Source organism: Pipistrellus hanaki, assembly GCF_964339955.1.
Source record: "Pipistrellus hanaki genome assembly, chromosome: 2".
Classification (NCBI taxonomy): domain Eukaryota; kingdom Metazoa; phylum Chordata; class Mammalia; order Chiroptera; family Vespertilionidae; genus Pipistrellus; species Pipistrellus hanaki.
In genome coordinates, this window is record NC_140504.1 from 140,847,126 (window position 1) to 140,872,436 (window position 25,311).

Genomic DNA, 25,311 nt, shown 5'->3' on the forward strand with positions numbered 1-25,311 from the left:
AACTTCCAAATGGGGGGGAAATTGTAAAAAACTGACCTTGAGTGTGGCTTTTTTACTTCTACTGCTGCCTGTCTTAATGTGCTGTATGCGATCGGCATGGGCAGTAATATCCCACAGGACAATCTGAAGCAGAAATAGGTTGTTATTACACATTTTCAGGATTAAAGAACTTTTTACAACCTATTCACATTGGTTAGCCCTTGGATAGATCAATCACCTTGGGGATGACCAAATTTAGCCTACATCTTAGGTAAGGCAGCAACTTTTAAAGCTAATATAAAAAAGAATGTCTTCTTCTCTATGAAAGTATTTTCAACATTTTGTTTTTTGTGCTTGTATTAAAAAATGGCAGTAATTTCTAAAATCCAAGGTAAATATCATGCCATTCCCTGCACTTTGGAAAGAGTTCACCCTCTGTTTTAGGGAATGTGCTATGATTGTGGGACAGTTGTTTTAGATTTAGCTGTCTTGTTCTCCAGAATTAAATGTACACGCTAAATTGTCCAAAAAGTATAAGAAATGATGAATTTTATTCTATTGGATAGTATGGGATCAACTCCAAATTTGCATATACACCCATGATTGTTTTTTTGAAAAAAATCAGAATGAAATAGATATGCAATACTAAGTTATATTAATTTTTAATGATAAAAAGTCAATTCAGTACACTAAAATGTTAACAAAATGTCAGGATTACAGAATTATGGGTGCTTTTATTTTCATCATTTGCTTTTCTTAAAAAAAAAAAAAAACCGAAAACTAAAACTAAAACGAAGTTGTATAACCTTCCTAATGAGTAAAAAAAGGCATTTCAGGATTTGTAGGGCTTGGAGGATGGTCTTCGGGGCATCATCAGGACCACCAGTTATTGTTGAACAAAAGCCAGGGAGAAGTGTTGTTTTCCTGGATGCTTTTGGTTTTGATAAATGGGCACCGATGCTGCAGACATTTAAAATTTAATGACAAGGAAGTTTTCCTAGCCACACCAAAATAAGATCACATACTCTTGTAATGCTCAAATTCACTGGCTCACAATGAATTCAAACTTTGACTAAAACGTAGCTTTAAGATTTTTGTTTTCCTCTATTGGAGAAACTGGCAATTGGAGGGTAGGATCTAAATCCTATATAAATTAGATAACAAAGGGGAAAAATAACTCAAACATGATATCAAATTATACACACATAAATTCAATAATATATGTATGTTTTCCAGTGAATTTCTGTTTAAATTCTGTATCACTTCCCAACTCCTACATTTAGGGAAATTTCAAGAGGCCTCTTGATCAGCGGGTATTAATGCTTGTGGGTTTTGTTCTTCGGCAAAATCTTGTATAATGCATGATTCTATCTCAGTGATAGGAATAGATTTGACCCTTTTTTTGTTTCAATTATCGTGACTAGGTTACACTGAGGACACCTGCAGCACTGACACCACATTTATTTATTTATTTATTTGCTTACTTACAGAAGGCAGACTTCTTTCTTTCTTCCTTCCTTCCTTCCTTCCTTCCTCCCTTCCTTCCTTTCTTCCTTTCTTTTTTTTACATTCCCATCACCCAACCCACTAACACATCTTCATTTCCCCAGTTGCTGGCATGGTGATTGACCAACAAACACATGCCTTCCTTCTGCTCAATTGACTCCTTAAGTCAAAAAAAATAAATAAATAAAAATCATCCGGAACCGGTTTAGCCCAGTGGACAGAGCATTGGCCTGTGGACTAAAGATCCCGGGTTCGATTCCGGTCTAGGGCATGTACCTTGGTTGTGGGCACATCCCCAGTAGGGGGTGTGCAGGAGGCAGCTGATCCATGATTCTCTCTCATCGATGTTTCTAACTCTCTATCCCTCTCCCTTCCTCTCTGTAAAAAATTAATAAAACATTTTTTTTAAAAAATCAACCAATCAAAATTTATTACAGGATGTTGTCTAAACTAATAAATAGCTAAAAAAAAAAAAAAAAAAAGTCCATACATACCTGCCCATTGATGCAGCCTCCAGCAATGATATTAGGGTTACTCGGACAGAACTTGAAGCAGAAAATGTCATCTGGGCTCTCCAGCATTAACTAAAAGTGAACCCCACAAATTCAAGAGAGTGAGAAAACATACTAAGGGAATGGCTAGAAAATAACATTAAGGCAGCCAAAAGTTCCATTTTATAGCTACCCACAAGGAACACACACAGAGAGTCCATTCCCAGAATTCTACCTCTGAATTAGAAGCTGCTTTTGTTGAATTTTATTGCGGACATTAGCCATATGTATGAGAGCAGGTATGTTTGCAAGGGGACCAGGCCTACCCTTCCCCATGCTCCATGGGTCATTGTTGGGGCATCTTATAAGTTTTCTTAAGCAAAAGGACTGTGAAATCAATGTTTTTGAAAAGTGTGGAATGTAAGTTCTGGGAAGGCAGGATATTTGTCTGTTTTGTTCCCTACTGCATACCCAGCCTGGCACATAGTGGGTACACAAAAATAAAATATGTTGCCTAAGAGAAGATGAAGGTATTGCCAGTGATGATATCTCAAAATTTAAAATAATACAGGACCCAGGAAGTAAATGAATTCAAGTGCTTGGAGGGGAGAGAGGAAGCTCTGCAAGGAACACACTGGTGTGAAGGAACAGGCATGTCAACCATAGTAGCACTGGCACCACTGGGTTACCACCAAGCAAAACACTTGCATGGTTACTGTTCTTCTATAGTCATAACTACCGCAAATATAGGCCCCAGGGCCATTGGTTTGCCACCATCGAGTTAAAGATTTCCAACTGGAATGGGGTTAATTATCTTGGTTAATTTGGTATTCTGTGGATTCTAGAGAAACCTCTACTTTTTTGAAAATAAAGTATTGCAATACTCTCCTATAGTTTTTACTAGAACAAAGATAAAATAAATCATTTGCATTATTTCTTTAAGAAATTATTTGCTTGTCTTTTTAAAACTATTCTTTAAAATAGAGGAAAGGAGAGTCTTTCTTCTGACTATTTGCCTGGATGTTCAGGCACACTTCTGTGTCATGGTGGAAAAACAGTTTCACACTACTAGAAAATGACAGAAAACCCCTCCAAGAGAACGGCACCATTTTTGTGGTAAGTAGGCTGATGAGAAATACCCAGAGAGCTGTCATTTTGATCTCTGAGTTTATAATAATCAAAGTATCTAGACTCTATTTCAGAAAAACTGCCTTAATAGGATGAATTAAGGAAGAAGGAAGAAGGGAAGGCTAATATTTATTAGGGAAAGTCTTAATTATACAATACTTTATAGAAATAAGTTATTATTATACTTAAGTACATTGAAAAAAAACTTCATTCAACCCTATAAAGTGCCTTCCCCCTAAGCAGAACTTTTCTTGAGCGGGTATTAGAACCCTATGGGGCAAGCTCAGCCTTCAGCCTTGTTTTATTTGGATTGCTGTGTGTTTTGGTTTGGTTTGAGTGGGTGCTTTTGGTTTGGTTTTAGAATAGCTATTAAACAATTTGGAGATTTCACACAGAATTCCCAATTGCTGGATTCTCTTGACGAGTGAGATCACCTGGCAATTAGAGAACTGAAGAGTAGCTGTCCCATACAGAAGAGCTGTACACTCTCTAGAATCGCTGCTCTCCCCACACTCCTACACACTCCATCTTTACTCTTTACCACCACCTACTGGTGATCCTTGGAATTGAGGAAATTTGTGTGAAACTAAAATCTATTTGCATTTGAACAATTAGTATTTAAATAAAGCTCATAAAAGAGTTTGCTCTTTAAACCCTAGCCAGTTAGGCTCAGGGAATAGAGCAGCAGCCTGTGGAAAGGGTCGCGGGTTTGATTCCAGTCCCTGGTCATAAAGGGGGCAGATAATTAATGTAACTCTCTCACATTGATATTTCTCTTGGTCTCTCCCTTTCCCATTCTCTCTAAAAATCAGTGGGAAAATATCCTTGGGCGAGGATTAACAAAAATAAATAAATAAATAAATAAATAAACAAACAAACAAATAAATAAATAAATAAAATTGTTTGAATGCTCTTCTTACAATCTTTTATTTTTTTAAACTCTCGCCCTAGGATATGTTTTTATTGACATTAGAGAGAGATGAAGAAAGAGAGAGAGAAACATCAATTAGTTGTGTGAATGAAAAGAGCCACATGCTAACCTGACAAGCTCAAGGAAGGCCTGCGTGGCAGTCTTGTAAACTCAGAGACCTAAAATAACCACAAAAGATGGTTTGAAAATTAAATATCTAACTGCAAACAGGTTATAGTGGGTAGTCCTGTCCTAGACCGATATTTCACCTGACAAAGATCAACTTAGATCTTCTTTACCGAGCCCATTTGTCTTCCTGCCTCTAAGATAACATATCTGTGAGGTGTCTGGGTAACTTGTAACTTCCTTTTTACCCCGACCCCTCAGGGCACAACAAATGGCCTCCAGACATTCCCTCATTGATATTGTTATCAAGTTAATTGTCAACTGTGAATTGCGTTAAAGTATCCTGTATCCATCTCTGTAAAAGAAGCACATGTCCATCATTTCACCTTTTACCCTATCGCAGAGGTTTTTCCGCTTTGCTCTGTCCCATCTCCCTGATCTATCACCAATGAATTTCATGTAACTCACCTATGTCTCTTTCCTTTGATTGCAACGTATAAATATAGATGTAACCCTGCATTCTCCGGGGCATTATCTCAGTCCATTGAGGTTCTGCTTCCTGGCATATGTGGACAGTTTGGCTCAAATAAACTCACAAAAATTCTTTACAGGTTTCAATGTTGTTGTTTTTTTCCATTGACAGTTGCATCCCAACACCCCCAAATGGGGATTGAATTCACCACCTGGGTATGTGTCCTGACGGGAATCAAACCCACGACCCTGTGGAGCATGGGATGATGCTCCAACCTGGCCACATTGGCCAGGGCTCTTATAACCTTTTATTTATTTTTTTAATAACACGTTGATTTGTTCAAACGAACCTTCTCAATAAGCTAAATGTAAACTTTCATTTTCCTCAAATTGAACGATCATAAATTCCAAATTGAAGAAAAGCCTGACTTTATAAGGATTTACAACATTGGTGATTATGAAGCACTTGGCAACTGAAACTGCTGAGAGAGACACGTTACAGTAATGTTTGAAATGTTCAGTCAGTCTCTCCCTCGTTACCTGAGGATGTATGGGATCGGAGAAGCTCCAGAAAAGAATCAGTGATGGTTGCAGCAATAATTTACCAGAAAAGTAAACCCTTTCTTCAAACGTGAGCCGCACGGCCACGGACACAGCGATGAGTCCTGAGGGAGACACAGCCACAGTGAGGGTCTGCAGCCGCTGTACCCGGTGCAGAGCTGGTAGGCTCTGCTTCTCTGCATAGTCACTGTTCACTTCCCTCTGGAGGCAACGTGAGTGAAAGTGTTCTGCAGGAGCCCAAGCGTTTTCTTCGGTCCCGCTGTTGAACATGGTTACCGGCAACCACCTGTCACTTCCTCAGCACTTGAAACGTGCCTAGTCCGAACTGAGATGACCGGTAGTATAAAATAAACACTGGACTTTGGAGATTTAGTGTGTGTGAGGAAAGGACCCATGTTGGGGAGGGGGGAAGAGGAGAAGAACGGGGGGGGGGGGGCAAGGGCTTCTCTCGCTGCAGCCCCACCTTCACACCTTCCTACCTCCCTTGGCTGCTGAGGGCTCTCCAGGGGGTGCGGCTGCCATCCTGCCCCATCATTAGAGAGGCGGAGTGTGTGGGGCATGAAGTTAACTTGGGGCCATCCAACCAGCCAGAGTCAGGTCCAGATTCAGCATCCACCCCTTCCGCCCCCCGCCCGGTGATCTGAGCCAGCCACTGCCCTGAGCTGAGCTCGGTCCTCTCCGTGTGAAGTGGAGGTCACGGTGGGGATCCCAGAGCAGCTGGGAGGACACGGGGCTGAGGGAAGGTGGGGAAAGAGGGCGCTTAGCAGGTGCCGGGCACTCGGCAAACGGGAGGTCTCTGGTTGAAGTGGAGCTGATTTCCAATGTTACACATAAAAGCAGCAGACTACTTCGCGGTCACCACAAAGGGAGCTCCAGGCGTCCCCATCTCACCGTAGATAGTCGGGTGCCAGGAGACACAGGTGACCATCTTCTCCATCAGGGTATGAAGGTCGGTGAAGGACTGGTACTCCTTCAGGTGGGTGTCGGTCTTGTCCCCAAAGGTGCCTTCTTCCTCCGCTAGGCTTTTCCAGTCATCAATGAACGTGTTTGTGATTTCGTTTTGTTGCAGGGCTATTTCAACACTATTTTGTAAAAAAAAGGAAATAAAAGCAATGAAGACACTGGATTTTACCAATATTCAATGATATGCTTTCAGTAGCTCTTCCTGCTTCATTTAGAGACTGAAAGAAAAAGATACTCTCAACTGTATTTGGTGATGAAAGGATGATCCCCATGTGAAATAAATGAGGTGAGGACTTGGAGAGAAAATTCACGGCCGTGTGCTGCTCGGGTCTTAGAACTTGCTGTTCAGCTTCCAGGATGTGGTCGGCCTTGGTTCCCAGGCCAACAGGCTAGCAGCTGTGAGGACACCAGGGCTGTCTTTTTAGGAGGAAGAAGGAAGGGCCCGGCCAGTTTTGCCTCCAGCAGGACTCCTCCAACAGGCCCCCTTCACTCTGCAGCTCCCTGCGGGGCTGGCTGAGACCGCCGAAGCTCTCCCTACCCCCTCCTCCTTCCCCGTTCTTTATTGTTCACAGTGGACCCTCAGCAAACCTCGACTTTGAACTTGGTCTTATTGGCTTCCGGAAAACCCCAGATTGACAGAAAAGGCAATTTTCTTAGCTATACTCAGTACCAAATGATCATGTTTACTAATTATTATACTATGATATAATTGGGTGTGTGTGTGTGTGTGTGTGTGTGTGTGTGTGGTGGTGGTGGTGGTGGTGATGGTTTTAGTTACCACAATGCCAGGGAGGGCCTAATGTATTTATTTCCCTTTCTAAATCTCTTGCATGAGACAGTCCTTAAAGTGGAGAATCATCCTGCTAAAACTGCTACTATTGCTTCTTAAAAAAACAAAACAAAACAAAACAAACAAACAAAAAAAACCAACCCCCCCCCCAAAAAAACAAACAAACAAGAAAACAAACAAACAAACTGAGTGCTAGGCTCATCTCTTAATGGTCCAAGGCCCCTAGTTTGACAGGCTCCGGCCTTAAAAGCTACTCTAAGTTACTCTAATGTTTATTGTCCCTTCATATGCTAAGGTTGGGAAGCCGGCTCATTCCCAAGGCTGCAAGGAGCTTTCCCACAAGTAGAATGCCAGCCAAGGTTTTACCCTGATGATTGAAAGTCTGATGAGCTTGGAGTTTTAATAGGTGAGGTAAACTGAAAGAGTGGTTCTGAATTCGGAATTTCCTAAAATAAGACCCCTCCCCCCCCACATTTAGACAATCATATAGAAACACTATCATAACATATGTGCCTCAAAATGTAATTATGCAAGAGCACCATTTAATATCTCTGTTCATAAGTTTCTACGCTACCATTCACTACTTCACCGAGTACTCTGCGCGCTAAATACCTGTACTTCATCTTTCAAACTGGAAGCATTTCCTAGGTCCCACAGGATCAGCATGACCTGAAACTGTCGGAAATGCAGAGCCACGGGCTTGCCCTCAGACCTACTGAGTCAGAACCTGGTTTTTAACGAGCTGCGAAGGTGGTTCGGATGCCTGTGAAAATGTGAATAACCCTGTTGTAGGGTGGGTGAGCATCCTCACATACTTGACTGGACTCATCTTCCAGGTTCTCATCTCCCTGGCGCTTCTAGGTTTGAACCCAGTTTCCAGTGGAAGCATTCGTGAACACGCTCAAAGCCTTATTTCTTTATGTTTCAGCCAGAAGGAGAAAGGAATTCCCAAGGGAGAAGTTAAAGACAGGGCCCTTGCTCTGGCTGCCTGATTCTTCCTGCTGAATGGGGAAGTAATTCACAGGGGGGAGTGAAGACAGCTGGTTTCTCTGGTTTCCTGTGCCTTGTTTTCCCTGCATCGACCACGTGGTCCCTGGGAGTGATGAACTGGAGGCTGGCAAACGTGTTGTCTGAGCCAAGGTCTATGAGTATTGTTGGTGCTTTGTTTATTTGTTTGTTTTAGCCCACAAATGGAAGTTTCTTAGTTGCTTTGAGAATCCCCTTGAAGTTTCTCTCTCTCCTCTAATATAATTTCCTTCTTTTGCAAATCATGCTTCCCTAAGGTTCATTCTGGGTAAAAATCTATGAAAAAGAACTCATTTCTGAAAGAGCTCTCTTCCAGAACAAAACTAAGCTTATATTAATTTTTTAAAAATTTAAATAAGCCTTAAACAGCTTGTGTGGGAAGAATGGCAGTGATCAAACTTCAGTGGGAAAGCAGGGAGGGTTGGTAGGGGTGGAGTGGGAACGGTAGGAGATCAACCGAAGGACTTGAATGCATGCATTATAAGCATAACCAACAGATACAGACACTAGGGGGGTGAGGGCATGTGCCAGGTGGGTGGGGGAGACCAGGGGGAAGTCAATAGGGGAAAAAGGAGACATATGTTCTATTATTTGTAATACTTTAAACAACAACAACAACAACAACAACAATAATAAAAGAATAGCAGTGATATAAACACAGGTTTCTTATTTGTTCTTGGCCAGTGATATTTTAACCCCTTTTCTCTTTCTTCCTACAGTCCTAGCTTCTCCTTCCCATGTCTCAGGGAAGGCTCAATACTCCTCTCTCTTAAAAAAAAAAAAAAAAAAAAAAAAAAAATATATATATATATATATATATATATATATATATATATATATATATATATATAATTGCTTTTTTTACAGAAAGGAAGGGAGAGGGATAGAGAGTTAGAATCATCGATGAGAGAGAAACATTGATCAGCTGCCTCTTGCATACTCCCTACTGGGGAATGTGCCTACAACCAAGGTACATGCCCTTGACCGGAATCAAACCTGGGACTCTTGAGTCCGCAGGCTGACGCTCTATCCACTAAGCCAGACTGGTTAGGGCCACTCCTCTCTTTATGAGTGTGGCGATTGAAAGGAAAGAACAAAACTCTGAGACTAAAGATACGGGGATGATTTAGAATTGACTACAGGCCATGTATTCCCTTAAAATGGATTACACAGACCTCTCATATTTAATGTTTTTTACCAAGAAAAATTTAAATACTTAATTTTGATAAGGGAAAAAAGAAACCTTAGGTTTTCTTGTTTCTTTCTCTTTCTCTTTGCTCACACAGGAAAAAATGATAACATGCTTCCTGTGAACGGCAAGTAATTCACGCCCGCTCTGAATCACGGATGACTTTTGAAGCAGATTCTCTCGAGGTACAGATAATTTTCTGGACTTCCAAGCTAAAAGAACTAATGATGTTTTCTTAAAATAAATAAATAAATAAACAAACAAACAAACAAACAAACAAATAAATAAATAGCTTGGGCTATCTGTGAACTAAACCACCAATTTTTTTAATTTTGGAAAGAAATGGAAACCAACCTAATGGGCAGACCTTTCCATCATTAGTTCCACTTCTCTGAACTCTAGTTTCAACTTGAGATCTTATCAAGCTCTTTCTCGGGTTCAGAGTCTGCCCAGGGTCCTAGTACCACTGTAAAGGCATTTGAAGACACCTCTCTTTCAGAGACTGTAATAAGACTGGCAGCAACACGGGAATTGGGGATGAGGATGACATATTCAAGTACCACCTCTGAATTGAATTCAGGGTCTTATTTACAAAGATATTTTTGTTAAGTGCCTATCATCATCGTTGTAATGATCATTCTCAACACCCACAGCATCCTCATCTTTGTAATCCTACAAAAGTCAGTAAAGCTAAGGGATGAGGAATGCAGACAAAGACTTAAAGAAACCCTGGTAAACCAATGTTAATTTGCTGCTAAGGAAACATCCTCGCATACTCAACTGTATACATCTTCCAGGTTCATGCTGTTTGGTATGGTCCTAGCGTCTGAGGTCTAGGATGCCGCTTAGCAACAGAGGAGAAAGAATTACTGAGAGTCTGTAGGAAATGTTATATGTTCACGCATACCTGATAACTGTCTTCATACTTTCTATCTAGACACCATGTATGGAGCTGATTTTTAAGATCTATTGTTATAACTAAACATACATATTTTATGTTTTATTATTAAAATGTAATACATTTTTTCTTACCTTGTGGAGATGTTGTTAAGAAAATCAGCTAACGGCTTTGATTGTTCGAATATTTCTTTTTCCGTTTCTAAAAATTCTCTTGGATAATATTGTGTAGTAGCGTTTCTGGGATATGTCCTAATATATTAAAAGAAAATTGAATAACAAAAATAAGATCAAAGAGAAGCAAATATAGTCATGACAGGTCAAAGGTTTATCTCTGTGACAGTATTAAGTTATTATTTTATGTTTAAATTTTATACATTAAATTTCTTCTTTATCCTAGAAAAATCAGTGTTGACTGCCATTCAAAGTATTTGTGTATGTCTTTCAAACATTTTTGCCACTTTTCTGGCAGGAACCCAGATGAAGCCTCTGTTGGCTTAACTAAGAATTTTCTCTCAAAATCTAAGGTGTGGGTTTTTTTGGTACTAATGTAGCATCTCTCTCCTTCACGTCTCACCCTCACTTCTTGCTGTTTATGAATCTCTGATGTTCTAATTCTTTGCTGAGACTAGACCACAGATATCATTTTAAACTTACAGGAAAGTTGTAAGAAGAGTATAAGAAACTCCCTTACTTCTTTGACCCCAATTCATCAATTATTAACATGTTGCCTCATTTGTTTGTCATTTTCTCTCTTGCCATTTCATCAAATCAATGTTTCTTAACCAGTGCAATCCTATTCCACCCCCACAGCCTGGGCAATAGCTGGGAGCTTTTTTGGTTTTTACAGATGGGAAATGTTATTGACACCTCATGGTTAGAGCCCAGGGATACCGTTAAACACCCTACAATACCCAAGACAGCCTCCCCCACCCCCCACCCCCCGCACCCCTTCCCCGACAGATAGCTAGCCAGCCCAAAACCTCAGCAGTGTGAACTGAGAAACTCTACTCTGAATATACAAAACCAGGAACAAGGGACATTTAGGCAGTAAGGGCAGCAGAGTCTCTCTGGAGGAAAGCTTATCCAGCCAGACTGGCTGCCCTCAGTACTCACCTTCACCTTGAACACATCACATTGCCTTGTACCTCCCGGCTTTGTCAGGCTCAACCATTATGTTACAGAAAACCGGAGAAGAACCAAGCAATACTTACGGAGATGGAGTTACATTTATTACTCGCGGGTCCAGAGGAAAATGTCTCTCAAATTCTGGGCTCCAACATGGAAGAATTTTCCCTATTTATATGTTTTTACCTTCTTTGTCTCCTAAATATGGGATATTTCTGGCCCCTTTTGCAAGTTCTTAAAGAGCCCCTATGTTCTGGGGCCTTGAGACCTCAACCAAAGGCCTGGCCTGGTGCCAGCACTGATAACTTCATCCGGGGAAGGTTTAATGGCCTCTCTGAAGTGGGAGTAGTCTTATTTTCCTTATTATTTAAGCAAGCAGGCATTTACAGAAGCCAAATAGCAGGGCTAAAATTTCAAACAGCAGTTTTTATGTAAGATGGATGCTTCAATTACACGGGGTGAGCTCCTTGGTCTCAGGCTGTGGGGCCACAGAAAGGTCACATGACACACTCCTTAAGCCTGTGCACTCTGCGCAGGCTGCCTGGCTTTGAAGCCTGAATCTGTCACTTACTCCCCAAGTGACTGTGAGCTCATTGTTTGACCTTTCTGTGCCTGTTTTCTCATCTAAACAAAATTCTTAAAGCACCTAGCTCATAGGGTTATTATAAGAATTGAATGTGTTACAACAGGCAAAGCTTCTAAAACAGTGCTGGCACAGTTTAAGTGTTCAATAAACGATTAGGTTGTATTTAATCTGTGTTTGTTGAGCAAATGTCAGTCAAATGTCTCTGTGAGAGTAATCAAAAAGCGGGGTAAATAGGACTTTGCTATTACTGAATAAAATAATTAAAGCCTCCCAAGCCCCCTCCCGCCTAGACCAGTATCCATAGCAGAGGCATAGTGATGGAAAGAAATGTTGGTATTGGAACCAGAGAGATGTGGGTTCAATTCTTGGCTTCACCTTTTAATTTCTATCCCAAAGGTAGGATTAAGAAATTACATGGCACCTGGTGGTTTCCTCAAGGTAGCAACAGGACTAAGGGTCACTCTGATTATTTTAATTTTTTTAAAAAAATATATTTTATTGATTTTTTTTTTTTTTTTTTTTTTTTTTTTTACAGAGAGGAAGGGAGAGGAGTAGAGAGTTAGAAACATTGATCAGCTGCCTCCTGCATACCTCCTATTGGGGATGTGCCTGCAACCAAGGTACATACTGTTGACCAAAGTCGAACCTGAGACCCTTCAATCCGCAGGCTGACGCTCTATCCACTGAGCCAAATCAATTTAGGGCAACTCTGATTTTTAAAAATGTGATTACTTTTGTTGTTTTTCAGCAAATCTATTCATTATTGATTGAAATTTAAATTATGTCCTAAATATTGAGCTTTCATTTTTAACATGTCTGCCTCAGTTTCTTTATTTTTTAAAATGGAAACAGTGCCTACCTCCAAGGGCAGTTGTGAAGGTTAATTGAGTTGATGTGTGCAAAGTACTGAGAGGAATGCTTGGCTTGTGGTAAGAGCACTGTAAACACTTGCTTTCCTTGCCGTTACTCTTTAAACCTCATCTTTGATATTTTTTCCTTTTTAGTTCTTTCATCACAATCAGATATCCCATCTTCTCCTCCTCAGACCAGCTAACTTCCTGATCTTAGTAAGTGGCACCAGTATTCTCTATCACCTAGAATCGAACCATTTGAGTTCTTTTGATGGATTTTTTTTTCTTCTTTTCACTCTGTGGATCAAGACCTGCCCTTATTTCTCATCTGTTCACTCTAGCTGCTAGATAGAAACAACTGTCCATTATTATCAATCAACATCCCTTGAGAACCTATGAAGGTCCCTGTTGCCAGAAGTTCACTGTTCCTTTCTGAGTCGACCTCCTGTGTCCACTCGGCTGACTCATTTTTGCCACTTTTCTGGCAGGAACCCAGATGAAGCCTCTGTTGGCTTAACTAAGAATTTTCTATCAAAATCTAAGATGTGGGTATTTTTTTGTACTAATGTAGCATCTCTCTTCTTCACGTCTCACTCTCACTTCTTACTGTTTATGAATCTCTGATGTTCTAATTCTCTGCTGAGACTAGACCACTGATCATCTTTCTTTTCAATTATTTGGTTCTGGACTGAACATTTATCTGCTTCTTTGGTTTCTGGCCCATTTCTTGTCCTGACCCCGGGATTCAATGTACGTGTGCCTTGACGTTTACATTGCTGTCTCATGCCTCACACAGAGCTGAGAAGTGTGTTTTGTACTACACTACACACTGCTGACCCCGATTCTCCTGGTCACAGTCTCACTGTGTATTTTATGGCTCTTCTCTTAACACCGAACTCCAATCGGTCATCCCTTCTGACATTCTCCCTTAACTTGGTTCCTCTCCTCCTTTCCTCCCTCATTTTTTTATTCCCTCCATTTAGTAAATCTGTGCCAGGAAATGTCCTAGAAATTGGGGACATAGACGTAAACAAAATAGAACAAGTGCCTATCTCAGGAGATTAAATTCGAAGTGGTAGGTGGGAAGAAGGTGAGAAAAGAGACAAAGACAAATACATTTCAACCGATAATAGTGTCATGAAAAAAAAAATAGAGTAAGGGGGTGGATAGAATGGAGTTGCTGTTTTTATAAAAGAGTGTTGGGGAATTCCTCATTCAAACTAAGATCTGGATGAAGGAGGAAATGAATCCTAAGGACAGGGATAAAGCAGCCTATATAAAGGAACTGTGAGTATAAACACATCAGGTATGAGTATGCTTGGTTTATTCAGGGAACAAAGAAGCCACTGTGGCTGGAATGGATGAGCCAGAGAATTATGGGAAATGAGGGAAGAAGGGCAAATGGGATCCCAATTAGTCTGGATCTTCTATGAAAACAGAACGTAGGAGGGCAAGGATGGGTAGAGGAAGTCAAGCCAGGAGGCACTGCAATAATCCAGGAAAGAGATGAATATGGCTTGGTCCAAGATGATGACACTGAATATAGGGTGTCCCCCCCCGAAAAATGTACACACACTTTAACAGCTGATAATCACTTAATTTTGAAAATTAACTGTATGTTAATAAACACTAACTTTATAATCATTCAAAATGTGTATACTTTTTTGGGGGACACTGCATTTTTGAAGGTTAACCCAACAGAATCCAAGGTTTGGGGTCTAAGTAATTACAAGAATATCATTGCCTTTGGCTAGATGAGCGAGATTTAGGGAGTTTCAGATTTGGAGGTAGGAAATTTTAAAAAAATGTTTGTTAGTATGTTAAATTTGAGGCTCTTATTATATATCCAAGTAAGATGAATATAAGCATGTTCAGGGGAGAGATTAAGGTTGAAGGCATAGATTTGGGAGTCATCAGCAAACAGATAATGGATAACACCAAAGGACTAGATAAATTCACCCCCCAAAGGACTGTGGGGTTTTGATTGCTTGTTTGCATGATGGCGTTTATAGAATTTTGATTGCTTGTTTGCATGATGGCGTTTATAGCATTTTGTACTTTCATGTCTCCTTTCCACCTTTCCTCTCAGTTGACTGCCACCACACTGGTCACACTTTTACCTGGTTTAGTGACAGCAGACTCCTACTTGGCCAATCTCTTCAACTCCAACCTTTCTCCCCTCTGCTTTTTAATACATACTGTCCAGCCATCTTATTTTAGCACCTTGCCATCCGCCTCTCTCTTTTGCTTCAGAATTTGTCAAAGTTCCCCACTGTCTGCCACAGAGAAACCACTTCTCTGTCTACCTCTGCTCTTCCCTTCCACGTACACAGAAGAGGAGGCACCAAAGTTCAAGGGTAAAGAAGGAGAAGGCAGACAAGGCAGTGAAGGGCATTTTATGCAGAGGAACAGCATTGCCAAAGGCAGGAAGATATGGAAGAGCAGATATTCCGGGAAATGAAAGAAGCTCATAGGGCTAGAGCACAGAGTGGGTTAGGGGAGGGAGGAGAGGCTGGAGAGGAACTACATAGTCTTTACAGTCTTACGTACATGTATCTCATTTTCTATTAAGGTTTAAAAAAGCATAGTTGAAAGCCAGAACTTCCTGAATTGAATTACTCTATGTAGAAATATTTCATCATTCATTTCTATTTATTCTAATGTTCTCTCAAAATAATCATGGTCATAGCTAAATTTTACTGTAATAGCCTTTGAAAATACATATACCCATTGTATACTTACCACCTTGTCTGAGTACTTATGTCCTTGATTTGAGGGACTACTTGCATGCCAACATCTTTCTCAAGTTGCTTAATAATGAAATTTTTATCTGGGTAGGATGGGCATTCAATATAGGTATCTTTTGTACTAGAAGCATTGTGGTCACTGAACTTAATCGGTGCACCGAAATCACCTAGTTGCCGAGAAATCATATATGTAATCTGCAACACAGGTAAGCAGTAAAGGTAACACAATTAAGTCCCTGCAGAAAAATGGATGCGGGGCAGACTACTGGGGTGCTCTGCCTAGATCTCTCAGATCCCTTTGAATACACACTTCTGTCCCTTCCAGCTCCGTGTGCTGTTGGTTCCCACAGCCACCAGCCATGCCTGCTGTACTTTGCCCACAGGTACAAGAACAGGAAGTGACTGGCTGTTTACATCTCAACCCGTGATGGACTGGTCGGAGACATACGGGAGCTCATCTCTTCTGCTTCTCTTTGGCACAACTCCGGGGTGTAATTCAGCCTCCAGAGTTCCCTAGGGGTTCAGGCTGAAGCCTTCTCTCGGCTGAAATTTTTCCCTGAGAGCGTTGCCCCTCTGCTGCAGCTTTCCCTCTGCTCTCAAAATAAGCCACTCGTTTAAGTCCTCCTCCCAGCAGCTGCTCTGGCAACACCCCTGGGTCAGTTTCCTAGGGCTGCCATTCCCACGCACCACAGATTGGGTGGCTTAAAACAACGGGAATTTATTCTCTCCCAGTTGTGGAGGCTAGAAGTCTGAGATCAAGTGTGTTGTGGGTTTTTTTTGTGTGTGGTTGTGTGTGTGTGTGTGTGTGTGTATGTTTTCTGTGGTCTCTGAGGGAGAATCTATTGCTTGTCTCTCTCTGGCTTCTGGTGATGCCAGCAAACCTTGGTGTTCTTTGGTTTGTAGACACAGCACTCCAATCTCTGCCTCCTTCTTTCTCCTTGTGTCTCTATGTCTTCATACGGCCCTCTCTTTATAAGGGCGCGGCCTTGTTGGAATAACACCCTCCCATTTCCTAGTAGGTCACATTCTCAGGTACTGGGGATTAGGACTTCATATTTTTTTTTGAGGGGGGGGAGGGTGGGGAAATACCATTTAACGCATAATATACACTTGAGACAATGACCACTCTTATCCAAAGAAAAACCACATGCCCATAGCAAACACAGAAGCCTTACAAACCCTTCAGGAATAAGCATTATTCAGCTATAGGGAGGTAATGACTAGAGATATAATTCAGACCTCTGACCTGCTCTGTAGTTCTCTTAACGGATTCTTCCTCAATTTCTTTTTCACTGCCCAAAGAAATCCAGGGTTTGGAGACGGGTGGCTTATAAACATATAATTCTTCAGAAATATGGTCAAGTTCTTTATGTTCATCCTGATCTTCTTGACCTTCTAAGGTCTAGAGTAAAACAAATAACATTCTAAAATACACGACCAAATTTAGGTTATAGGTACATCTGTATATTTTGCAATAAACTTACTGTTATATAAATCACTTCCTTATTATTTTTCTTCTTTGTTGGTTCCTGCTTTCCAATTTTGAGAAGGAAATCGAGCAAAAAAAGAACAACAACAACAAAAAGAACAAGAACAAATCAAAACTACAGACAGAAGATGACAGAACAAAATAGGAGAGTTAAAAAGGAAAAAGTATGTGATAAGAAAAAAACATTTACTGTACATCTTTATGACTATGGAATACTAAAATTTAATGTTAACTATAAAACTAGTTTTCTCTGACTTAATAAATTTCTTTGATAAAAAGATTATAAGGATGAATAAACATAATATATTTGAAATAATGAGTGAATGTTTTAAAATCAAGATATCCATAAGAAGTATACAGACATATATTAATACCTAAATCTATATCTCTATAGCTAGCTAGCTATAAACTGAATAAGAATCAGTAGGTGACTAAACTGATACATTGTGTTATCATCATAAAATAAAATTCTGTAAAGCAGTTGCAATGAAAACACTTGATCTTCATATATATGATACCTATATGAATCAACATTGATGAGGCCTAGAATTTTATAATTTAGTGAAAAACAAAAATTGCAAAATGATTTGTAGAATTTTATGTGACTTTTAAATGAAACAACAAAATACATTATTTGTGGAGCATACATATATGGTAAAAATATAAAACCATGGACAGGTAGGGTATTTAACAACTCTATAGAGAAGAGTAGAATTACAGAGGATATAAGAGTGAGTGAAGCATTATTTATTATATTTTATTACTTTAAAAAATTAAGTAAATATGATAAGATAATAATATTTGTTAATTCTGGGTAGTGATTGTGTGGATATTTATTATATTAGTATCTAAACTTTTCTATATGCTTGAAAATATTTCATTATGCAGATATGTGCAGTATAATGATGTTTTGATCAACAATGATAGTTCCATAAGATTAAAATGGAACTAAAAAATTCTTATCACCTAGTGATGTTGTAGCCATGGTAATGTCCTAACACATACATTTATTTCTTTAAAAAAAAAGTTTGTATTGATTTTTAGAGAGAGAGGAGGAGAGGAATAAAGAGGTAGAAACATTGATAAGAGAAAAACTTCATCAATTGGCTGCCTCATGCACACCCCCTACTGGGTTTGAGTTTGCAACCCCAAGCATGCGCCCTGACTAGGAATTGAACCAGTGACCTTTTGGTTCATGGGTTGATGCACAACCACTGACCACACCAACCAGGCTGCATTTCTTTTATGTTGGTGGTGATACTGGTGCAGACAAATCAGTTGCAATGTCAGAAATATAAAGTATAGCACATACAATTATGCATAGTACATAATACTTGTTAATAATTATAAACAACTATGTACTTACTATACTACACTTTTTACATTATTGTAGAGTATACTCTTTTTACTTATTAAAGAAAGTACTTTGCTATAGAACACATTATGCTGCAACTGATTGATATTTCTCTCAATCTCCTTTTCCCTTCCTCTTTCAAAAATCAATAAAAAATGAGGCTCTTAGATTTAAAACAAAAACAACACAACATGCCATGTTACACCAACAGCAGCCTCACACATCTCATGTTTGAGTGCATCATTTTGTCTTGCGCTTGATTTAGTCTTGTGTGGTTTGTATAGTAATGGTAGCCTAGGATCAATAGGCTAGACCATCTAGGATTGTGTAAGTACACTCTACAATGTTCCCACAACAAGAAAATCACCTAGTGGCACATTTCTCAGGTATGTCCCCATTGTTAAACAGTACAAGACTGTAATAAAAAAAAAAAATTAAAAGCACAGAGAAAAGCAACATAAAAATAAAATTGAAAATGCTAAGGCTAAGTAAATTATCATTTTTAGTTTTAAAATGATATATATTTTAAAATTCTATGCTTTCCTTTATTTTTTTTTCTTGTTTGTTCAACAACTACTCAAACTCCTCTGTCTACTTCAGTTTGACCAAACCTCCCCATAAGGATGCCAGATCAGAAGGCAAGTCTCAGAAATTCATTACCTGCCATGGCCACTTGGAACAAAATACCTTGAAGGTTAACTAATATTTTTTTCTTTGAAAGCTACAATTTTTATAATTTCTGCTTCCCTTCCCACCCACGGCCCACTGACCAAGTCATTCTTTTAAAATCTTACTTTTCAATAATCATAGCAAACACTATATAATAAGGGCTTTACCTTGTGTTAGCCCATTTAATTTTTACAACAGCCCTGGAGTGGGCACTAATGGTGCCACCGTTTTGCAGACGAGAGATTCAGTAACTTACCCAAGCTATGGAGACGGCAAGAGGAGAACCAGGAATATGGGCCGAGGAATGGCTGAGGGCAGTGGTACTCCAGGTTTGCTGTTTCTGCTCTCATTGGGCCAATAAAGGCAAATAAGTAGAGTATCTGCTACCCTGAGATGTTTGACTTAGCTCAGCCACATTTACTGCTCACCTGCTCTAGGTGCCAGAACTCGATCCGAGCCCGAGCAGGGCCTCGGGGGAAAGAGGGCTGAACAAGAAGAATCATAACCATGCATAGGTCTCCCCAGAGGTACCGCCCCCTTCTGATAATCCACAAAACGCAAAGGATTGGGTATGCTTACATGTAAAAAGTTTTCCTTGCCCTCTTCTGTTCCAATAACATAAAAGTTAAGTCCAAATTTGAAGTCTTTGTCATAAACAAGCAGAATCTCATCTCCAGGATACTCCTACAGGAATATAATCAAAGAAGAAGGTTATAGAATATTCCATCCAAAAGCAACAGAATACACAATGTGGGCAAAAGTAGGCTTACAGTTGTTTACATGGGAAATAATACAATAACTATACAATAATAAAACAAGAATAAACTTTCTGTTTCACACACTCACAGCTGTAAACCTCCTTTTGCCAAGCCCTGTACATTCCTTTCAAGTGCACATGAAACATTTAAAATGATAGGTCATATGTTAGTCCACAAAACAAGTCTTAATAAATGTAAGAGGATTGAAATCTTATCAAGCATATTTTCTGACTACCATGGTATAAAACTAGAAATTCATTACACACACAAAAAAAATATGGAACATTCACAGTTATAAGGAGATTAAACAATATGCTACCGAAAAGGAATGAAGGCTAATGAAGGTTAATAATGGCCAGTGGTCCTTCAATCTATTTAGATATCGACACAAAATTGATATTTCTCTAATCAATCAATCAATTGTAAAAGATCATCATACTACTAATCTATGGCCAATAAGCCCAAGTTGAAAAATTATCTTTATTAATTCTAAAAAGCTTTTAAAATACAATAGGTCCAGGGAAATTTACCATGCACTTTTATTTTTAACTAGAGGCCCAATGCACGAAGATTTGTATAAGAATGGGCCTTCCTTCTCCTGGCTGCCGGCACTGCCTTTCTGCCTTCCCATGCTGCCCAGGGGTCCAAAGCAGCTGGGGTGGTGCAGAATGCCTGCGCCATCACCTTGGCGACAATGCAAGCGTCCTGCCCAACCCCAAGCTGCTCAGGGCTTGTGTATGCAAATTAACCCGCCATCTTTGTTGGGTTAATTTGAATATTCACTTCTGATTGGCTGGTGGGCATTGCGAAGGAACAATAAATTTTTCATCTTACTCTTTTATTAGTGTAGATAGGGGGAAAAAAAAGAAACATTTCTTTAATTTGGTGTGCTCTGTTGCATGCTTGGAGACAAATCAGGAACAAAATTATGAAGTAAACATTTAAGATAGTATGGGAAAATAGGGTAGATTCCTATTCTAGTTACAATCGGTCAAGTATCAGCATTTCTGGGTGTGGAATAAGACAGTCACTAAGTGTCAATGAGTGTTTGCTTTTCACAGAGGATCATCAAGCAGGATTCCCAAGGTGTGGGCAAGCTAGTATGTGCCCAAGCTCATGGCAAATGCCAGATTTGAATACAGCAATCGCTCCAACTTTTATTATTATGTACCAGGAACCCCTTGAAGCAAGACTGAAAAAATGAAGACGGATGTTATACTTACATTGATAACTTTTTTAACTGGGTAGAAATCAGATGCTGAAGCTCTGTTTTGAAAGTCTGCCAAAATATCTTGTTTTTTGATAAGTTTATAAGGTTGCTCATCTGTCAGATCTTCATCTATTCGGCAACTGAATATTTCTTGAGTCTTGGTAGTTAACACTAAAGGATAAATTTCTGGATAACCTGGGAAGACAAAGTGGAATTTTTTAATAAACGTAACCATGTAAAACATTAGCAATGGGAAATATGCAATTGTTTGCTTTAAATACTTGCCTTGGTTAGAATTTTTAGTCTTTAAAATCATTGTTCTTATTTTTTAAAATGTATTTTTATTGATTTCAGAAAGGAGGTGGGGGGAGAAAGAGAGAGATAAAGAGAGAGGGAAAGAGAGAGAGAGAGAGAGAGAGAGAGAGAGAGAGAGAGAGAGAGAGAGAAACATCAATGATGAGAGAGAATAATTGATCAGCTGCCTCCTGCACTCCCACTACTGGGGATGGAGGCTGGAACCTGGGCATGTGCCCTGACTGGGAATCAAACTGTGATCTCCTGGTTAGGTCAAAGCCCAACTACTGAACCACACTAGCTGGGGCTCATTATTTTTATTTTTAAGGTAAGTCTATCCATTATAAAAACAAATGTAAAAAAAACAAGAAAAAAAAATTACCCATATTACTATGTCTCAAGAGAGAACCTCTATTAATAGTACACTCGACTTCCTTCTAGCCACTCCATACGCAGTATCTTATATGAAATTTTAAATATTGCCTTTAATACTTAATGTATGTCACAAGTATTTTATTATGTCATTCTATAATCTTTCTGACATATTTTATTTATTTATTATAAATATATTTTTATTGATTTTTTTTACAGAGAGGAAAAAAGAGGAATAGAGACTTAGAAACATCCATGAGAGAGAGAGAGAGAGAGACATCCATCAGCTGTCTCCTGCACAGCCCCCTTTGGAATGTGCCCACAACCAAGGTACATGCCCTTGACCGGAATCGAACCTAGGACCTTTCAGTCCGCAGGCCAACGCTCTATCCAATGAGCCAAACTGGTTTCGGCTCTAACATATTTTAAATTCATGCAACTCTGTAGCATAATTTTTCACAGTTCTGTTGTTGACAAACATATTTTTTCTCATTTGTTTCCAATGATTATAAATAACTCTACAAACATATATGTCGTGTATAAGTTTTAAAGTCACCTTTCAAATTACTTTTTAGGATAGTTTTTAAAAGTGAAATTTTTAGTCCAAAAGTATGATCATCTTTTCAGGCTCTATCAAACCTTCTTTGCTTGTCGAAAGCATTGCCTGTTCATCCCTCACCTGCTGCTCTCTCTCACTAGGTGACCTCACTTCCTGTTTCACAGAAAAAAATTTGTGTCTGTAGAGCACAGAATCCCATAGCCTGGTCTATCCGCACACTCGCCACCTACCTACCTTTCCCTCCACTCGGAAGACTGGCCTGTCTCTCTCCACCCTTTTCAGCCATTAAGACCTATTTACGTTTCCTCCTTTCCTACCTCTGTGCTGTTTTCCCTCAGCATTTGCCCACTGGTCTCCTATTTTAAAGAAACCTCCTCTTGATCTTACTAGGTACTTCTGCTCCCTAAGGCTCCTCCTTTTTCACAGTCAGACTTGTTACTCCGTTCTTCACATTTTAAAGCTACTGACTTTCCCATTAAGTTGCATTCCCAGACTCTTGCAAGTGGGGAGGAAGGTGGGGTGGGGAACCCTTTTTCCCTCCTCTGGTTCCTCAGTCCTAGGCTTGCCCTCAGAGGAGGAGGGAGGGTAGGTTCAAAAGGCTTCCATTCCTGTTCTTCCTGTCCCTGTTCTCCCCACCCCAGGCCAGTCCTCCACAGCCCCAGGCCCTGGGACAGGGGATGGAAGAGGATAGGTGTCTGCTTGCACGTTGCCGGTCCTTCTAACAAGCCTTCTCATTTGCATATCGCCATCAGCTTCCGGAACTTCAGTCTCAGCTCCGCATCTGCCCCCAGAACTCCCTCCCCAACTCCATGCTCCCAGGGGCCCTCGGCCCTCCCATCTTCTCCAGGCCTATACACCTGGGTGTCCTGACTGCCTTCCTCCCACTGCTCAGCTGGTGCGTCGTCAAGGGGACAAGTGCACGTGGCCGCTGACGTTGGAATTTTGAATGTATTTCCCCAGAGAAACATGTACCCCTCGCCCGAGTGGCTCTATGGTACAATTATTCAGGTAATTTTGGAGTTTTAATGACTGGATGCATAACACTGATTCCCAATTGCAATCGGTTGGCGTAACAAACATTGGGACTACAAGCTGTTCATAAGTTACGGACAAACGAGGAGACGTTCAATAAACAACTGTTAAGTTGAGTCACATACAGGTTATCCTTTGAGAACATTCTGCCGAGGATAGTACGTAGTGTCTAATGCAATATGAGTTCTGCAGTTTTGCCTTTGAAAGCCACCAGATGGAACTGTGAGACCCACGCTGAGCTAGAGCCAAGAAAAAGGTGGCGTCCTTCATACATACAAGGAGGCCAGAAAGCCTCTGCCAGCCAACGAACAGGAAAGACAGTGACAAAGACTGTGTTCCATGTCACCTCCCTACTAAACATACTTCATATTCCACTAGCGGGACAGTCTTCACTAAAATGACCCTGTCACTACCAAAGCAACCTTTTTATTTTTTTATTTTTATTTATTATTTTTTTTAAACAGAGAGGGAGAGAGTTAGAAACATCAATGAGAGAGACACATCAAACAGCTGCCCCTTGCACACCCCCGATTGGGGATGTGCCTGCAACCAAGGTACATGCCCTTGAAGGGAATTAAACCTGGGACCCATGAGTCTGCAAGCTGACGCTCCATCCACTGAGCCAAAACGGTTAGGGATACCAAGGTAACTTTAACATAGAATCTAACTTTCCTCTAACTGGAAGTTAGTAAAAGGAGTAGACTTGCTTCTAGTTGCAATTGGCAGTCATTCCTAACTTCATGCAAAATTCCCACAGTCCACTCCTTTCAAGCCTTACCTGAACAATGACCACACTTAACAGAGCAAGGCCTGATGCTTCTGCCCTCCCCCAAGGGTCTCTGGCAAAATTCAATAAAAGGAAACTGCTATGTAGGCATTGAGGCCTACCCTGAAGACAGCACCCCAGGCATATAACAACGAGGCGATGGTGATTAGCAATGACATGGGCTCCCTGCTCAGTTATGCCTCCAGCAGAGTGGGATGCTGGTTGCTCCAGGAGGGTGAGAAAGTTGCTGGAGCAGAGGAAAAGGCCTGGAAGGCTTCCTGAAGCTTACAGAGTCTGGAGCAAGACCCGCTGGATAGGGTGCCAGGCTAGGGTGGTGAGTGAACAACAATGTGGGTGCCTAATAGCCAGGTTAATGATAGTAACTTCTGTAGAGCACCTACTGCATGCAAGTAGAGCAAGGTGCTGCTCTAAGCACTTCACATGTATCATTAATTAACTGAATCTTTACAACATTTTTTTTTTTTTTTTTTTTTTTTTTTTTTAAGTTGAGGAGAAGGAGTCCTACAGATTTCAAATACTGTATCCAAGGTCTGGATCTAGGATTTGGAAATAGGGCATCTGGGATTCAAACCAAGGTCCCTGCCCTCTAACTACCCTCCTATACTTTCTCTCCAATGTGTGAACCCAGCAGAGCCCAGGAGAAGGGCCTGCACCTTCATCACAGCCAGAGAGGTGACAGGGTGACATTCCACAGGATGCGGTGAAAGGCAGTTATTTACCTAGAAAACCAATGGAGCAGGAGCCAAAAACAGACCCACACTCTATACAACTCACTCCTGGAAATCTTACTGTGTCAACAAGGAAGAAGAGGCCTATGAAGTATAAATCATGTCCTGCATATTGAAACAGAATTAAAGAACTCCCATGCATTTCATCTGTATCCTCTTTTTAAACATTTTGTTTGCTGTTTACTTTTTTTAAAAAAAACAGTTATTTTCGAGATTTAATTGACAAATAATAAACTGTGTGTATTTAAAGGGTACCATTTGCTTAATATACGTACCCATTCATGAAATAATCAGTGGCTATTATTCACCCACTTTGTTATTCACATTGGGTATGTTTCCTAGAAAATCTTTGCCTAATTCAAGTTTACAAGATTTTCTCTTATGTTGTCGTCTAGAGGTTTTATAACGTTTAGTTTTACATTTAGGTTTATGATCCATTTTGAATTAATTTTTGGGTATGGTATGGGGTATAGACTGAAGTTCACCTTTCTGTATACAGATATACAATTGATCCAGCATTGTTTGTTGAAAAGATCACCTTTCTCCACTGAATTACCTTTGCATTTTTGTTGAAAATAAATTGACTACATATATGGGTCTATTTTTGGACCATCCATTATCATGTATTGATTGAATTCACTATTTTTATGGCATCTTTTAAAAAAAATTATTTTTCAGTTAGAGTTGGCATATAATAATATATTGGCTTC

The 25,311-nt window shown here is 40.0% G+C and overlaps 2 protein-coding genes across 4 annotated transcripts in view; both read right to left on the minus strand.

Annotated features, from left to right (window-relative positions):
* Positions 1–25,311, minus strand: part of DNASE2B (deoxyribonuclease 2 beta) — a 684,289-nt gene that overhangs the window by 150,389 nt on the left and 508,589 nt on the right. The gene's annotated exons all lie outside the window — the stretch shown is intronic.
* The window catches only part of DNAI3 (dynein axonemal intermediate chain 3), an 80,270-nt gene that overhangs the window by 39,448 nt on the left and 15,511 nt on the right, over positions 1–25,311 (minus strand). The window contains exons 4-12 of the mRNA XM_084875198.1: positions 20,843–21,024; positions 19,441–19,545; positions 16,596–16,751; positions 15,345–15,544; positions 10,173–10,289; positions 6,064–6,254; positions 5,152–5,276; positions 1,980–2,069; positions 37–123 (exon numbers count right to left, since the gene is read on the minus strand). Coding sequence (XP_084731324.1) covers positions 37–123; positions 1,980–2,069; positions 5,152–5,276; positions 6,064–6,254; positions 10,173–10,289; positions 15,345–15,544; positions 16,596–16,751; positions 19,441–19,545; positions 20,843–21,024 — 1,253 coding nt within the window. The remainder of the gene's footprint in view (positions 1–36; positions 124–1,979; positions 2,070–5,151; positions 5,277–6,063; positions 6,255–10,172; positions 10,290–15,344; positions 15,545–16,595; positions 16,752–19,440; positions 19,546–20,842; positions 21,025–25,311) is intronic.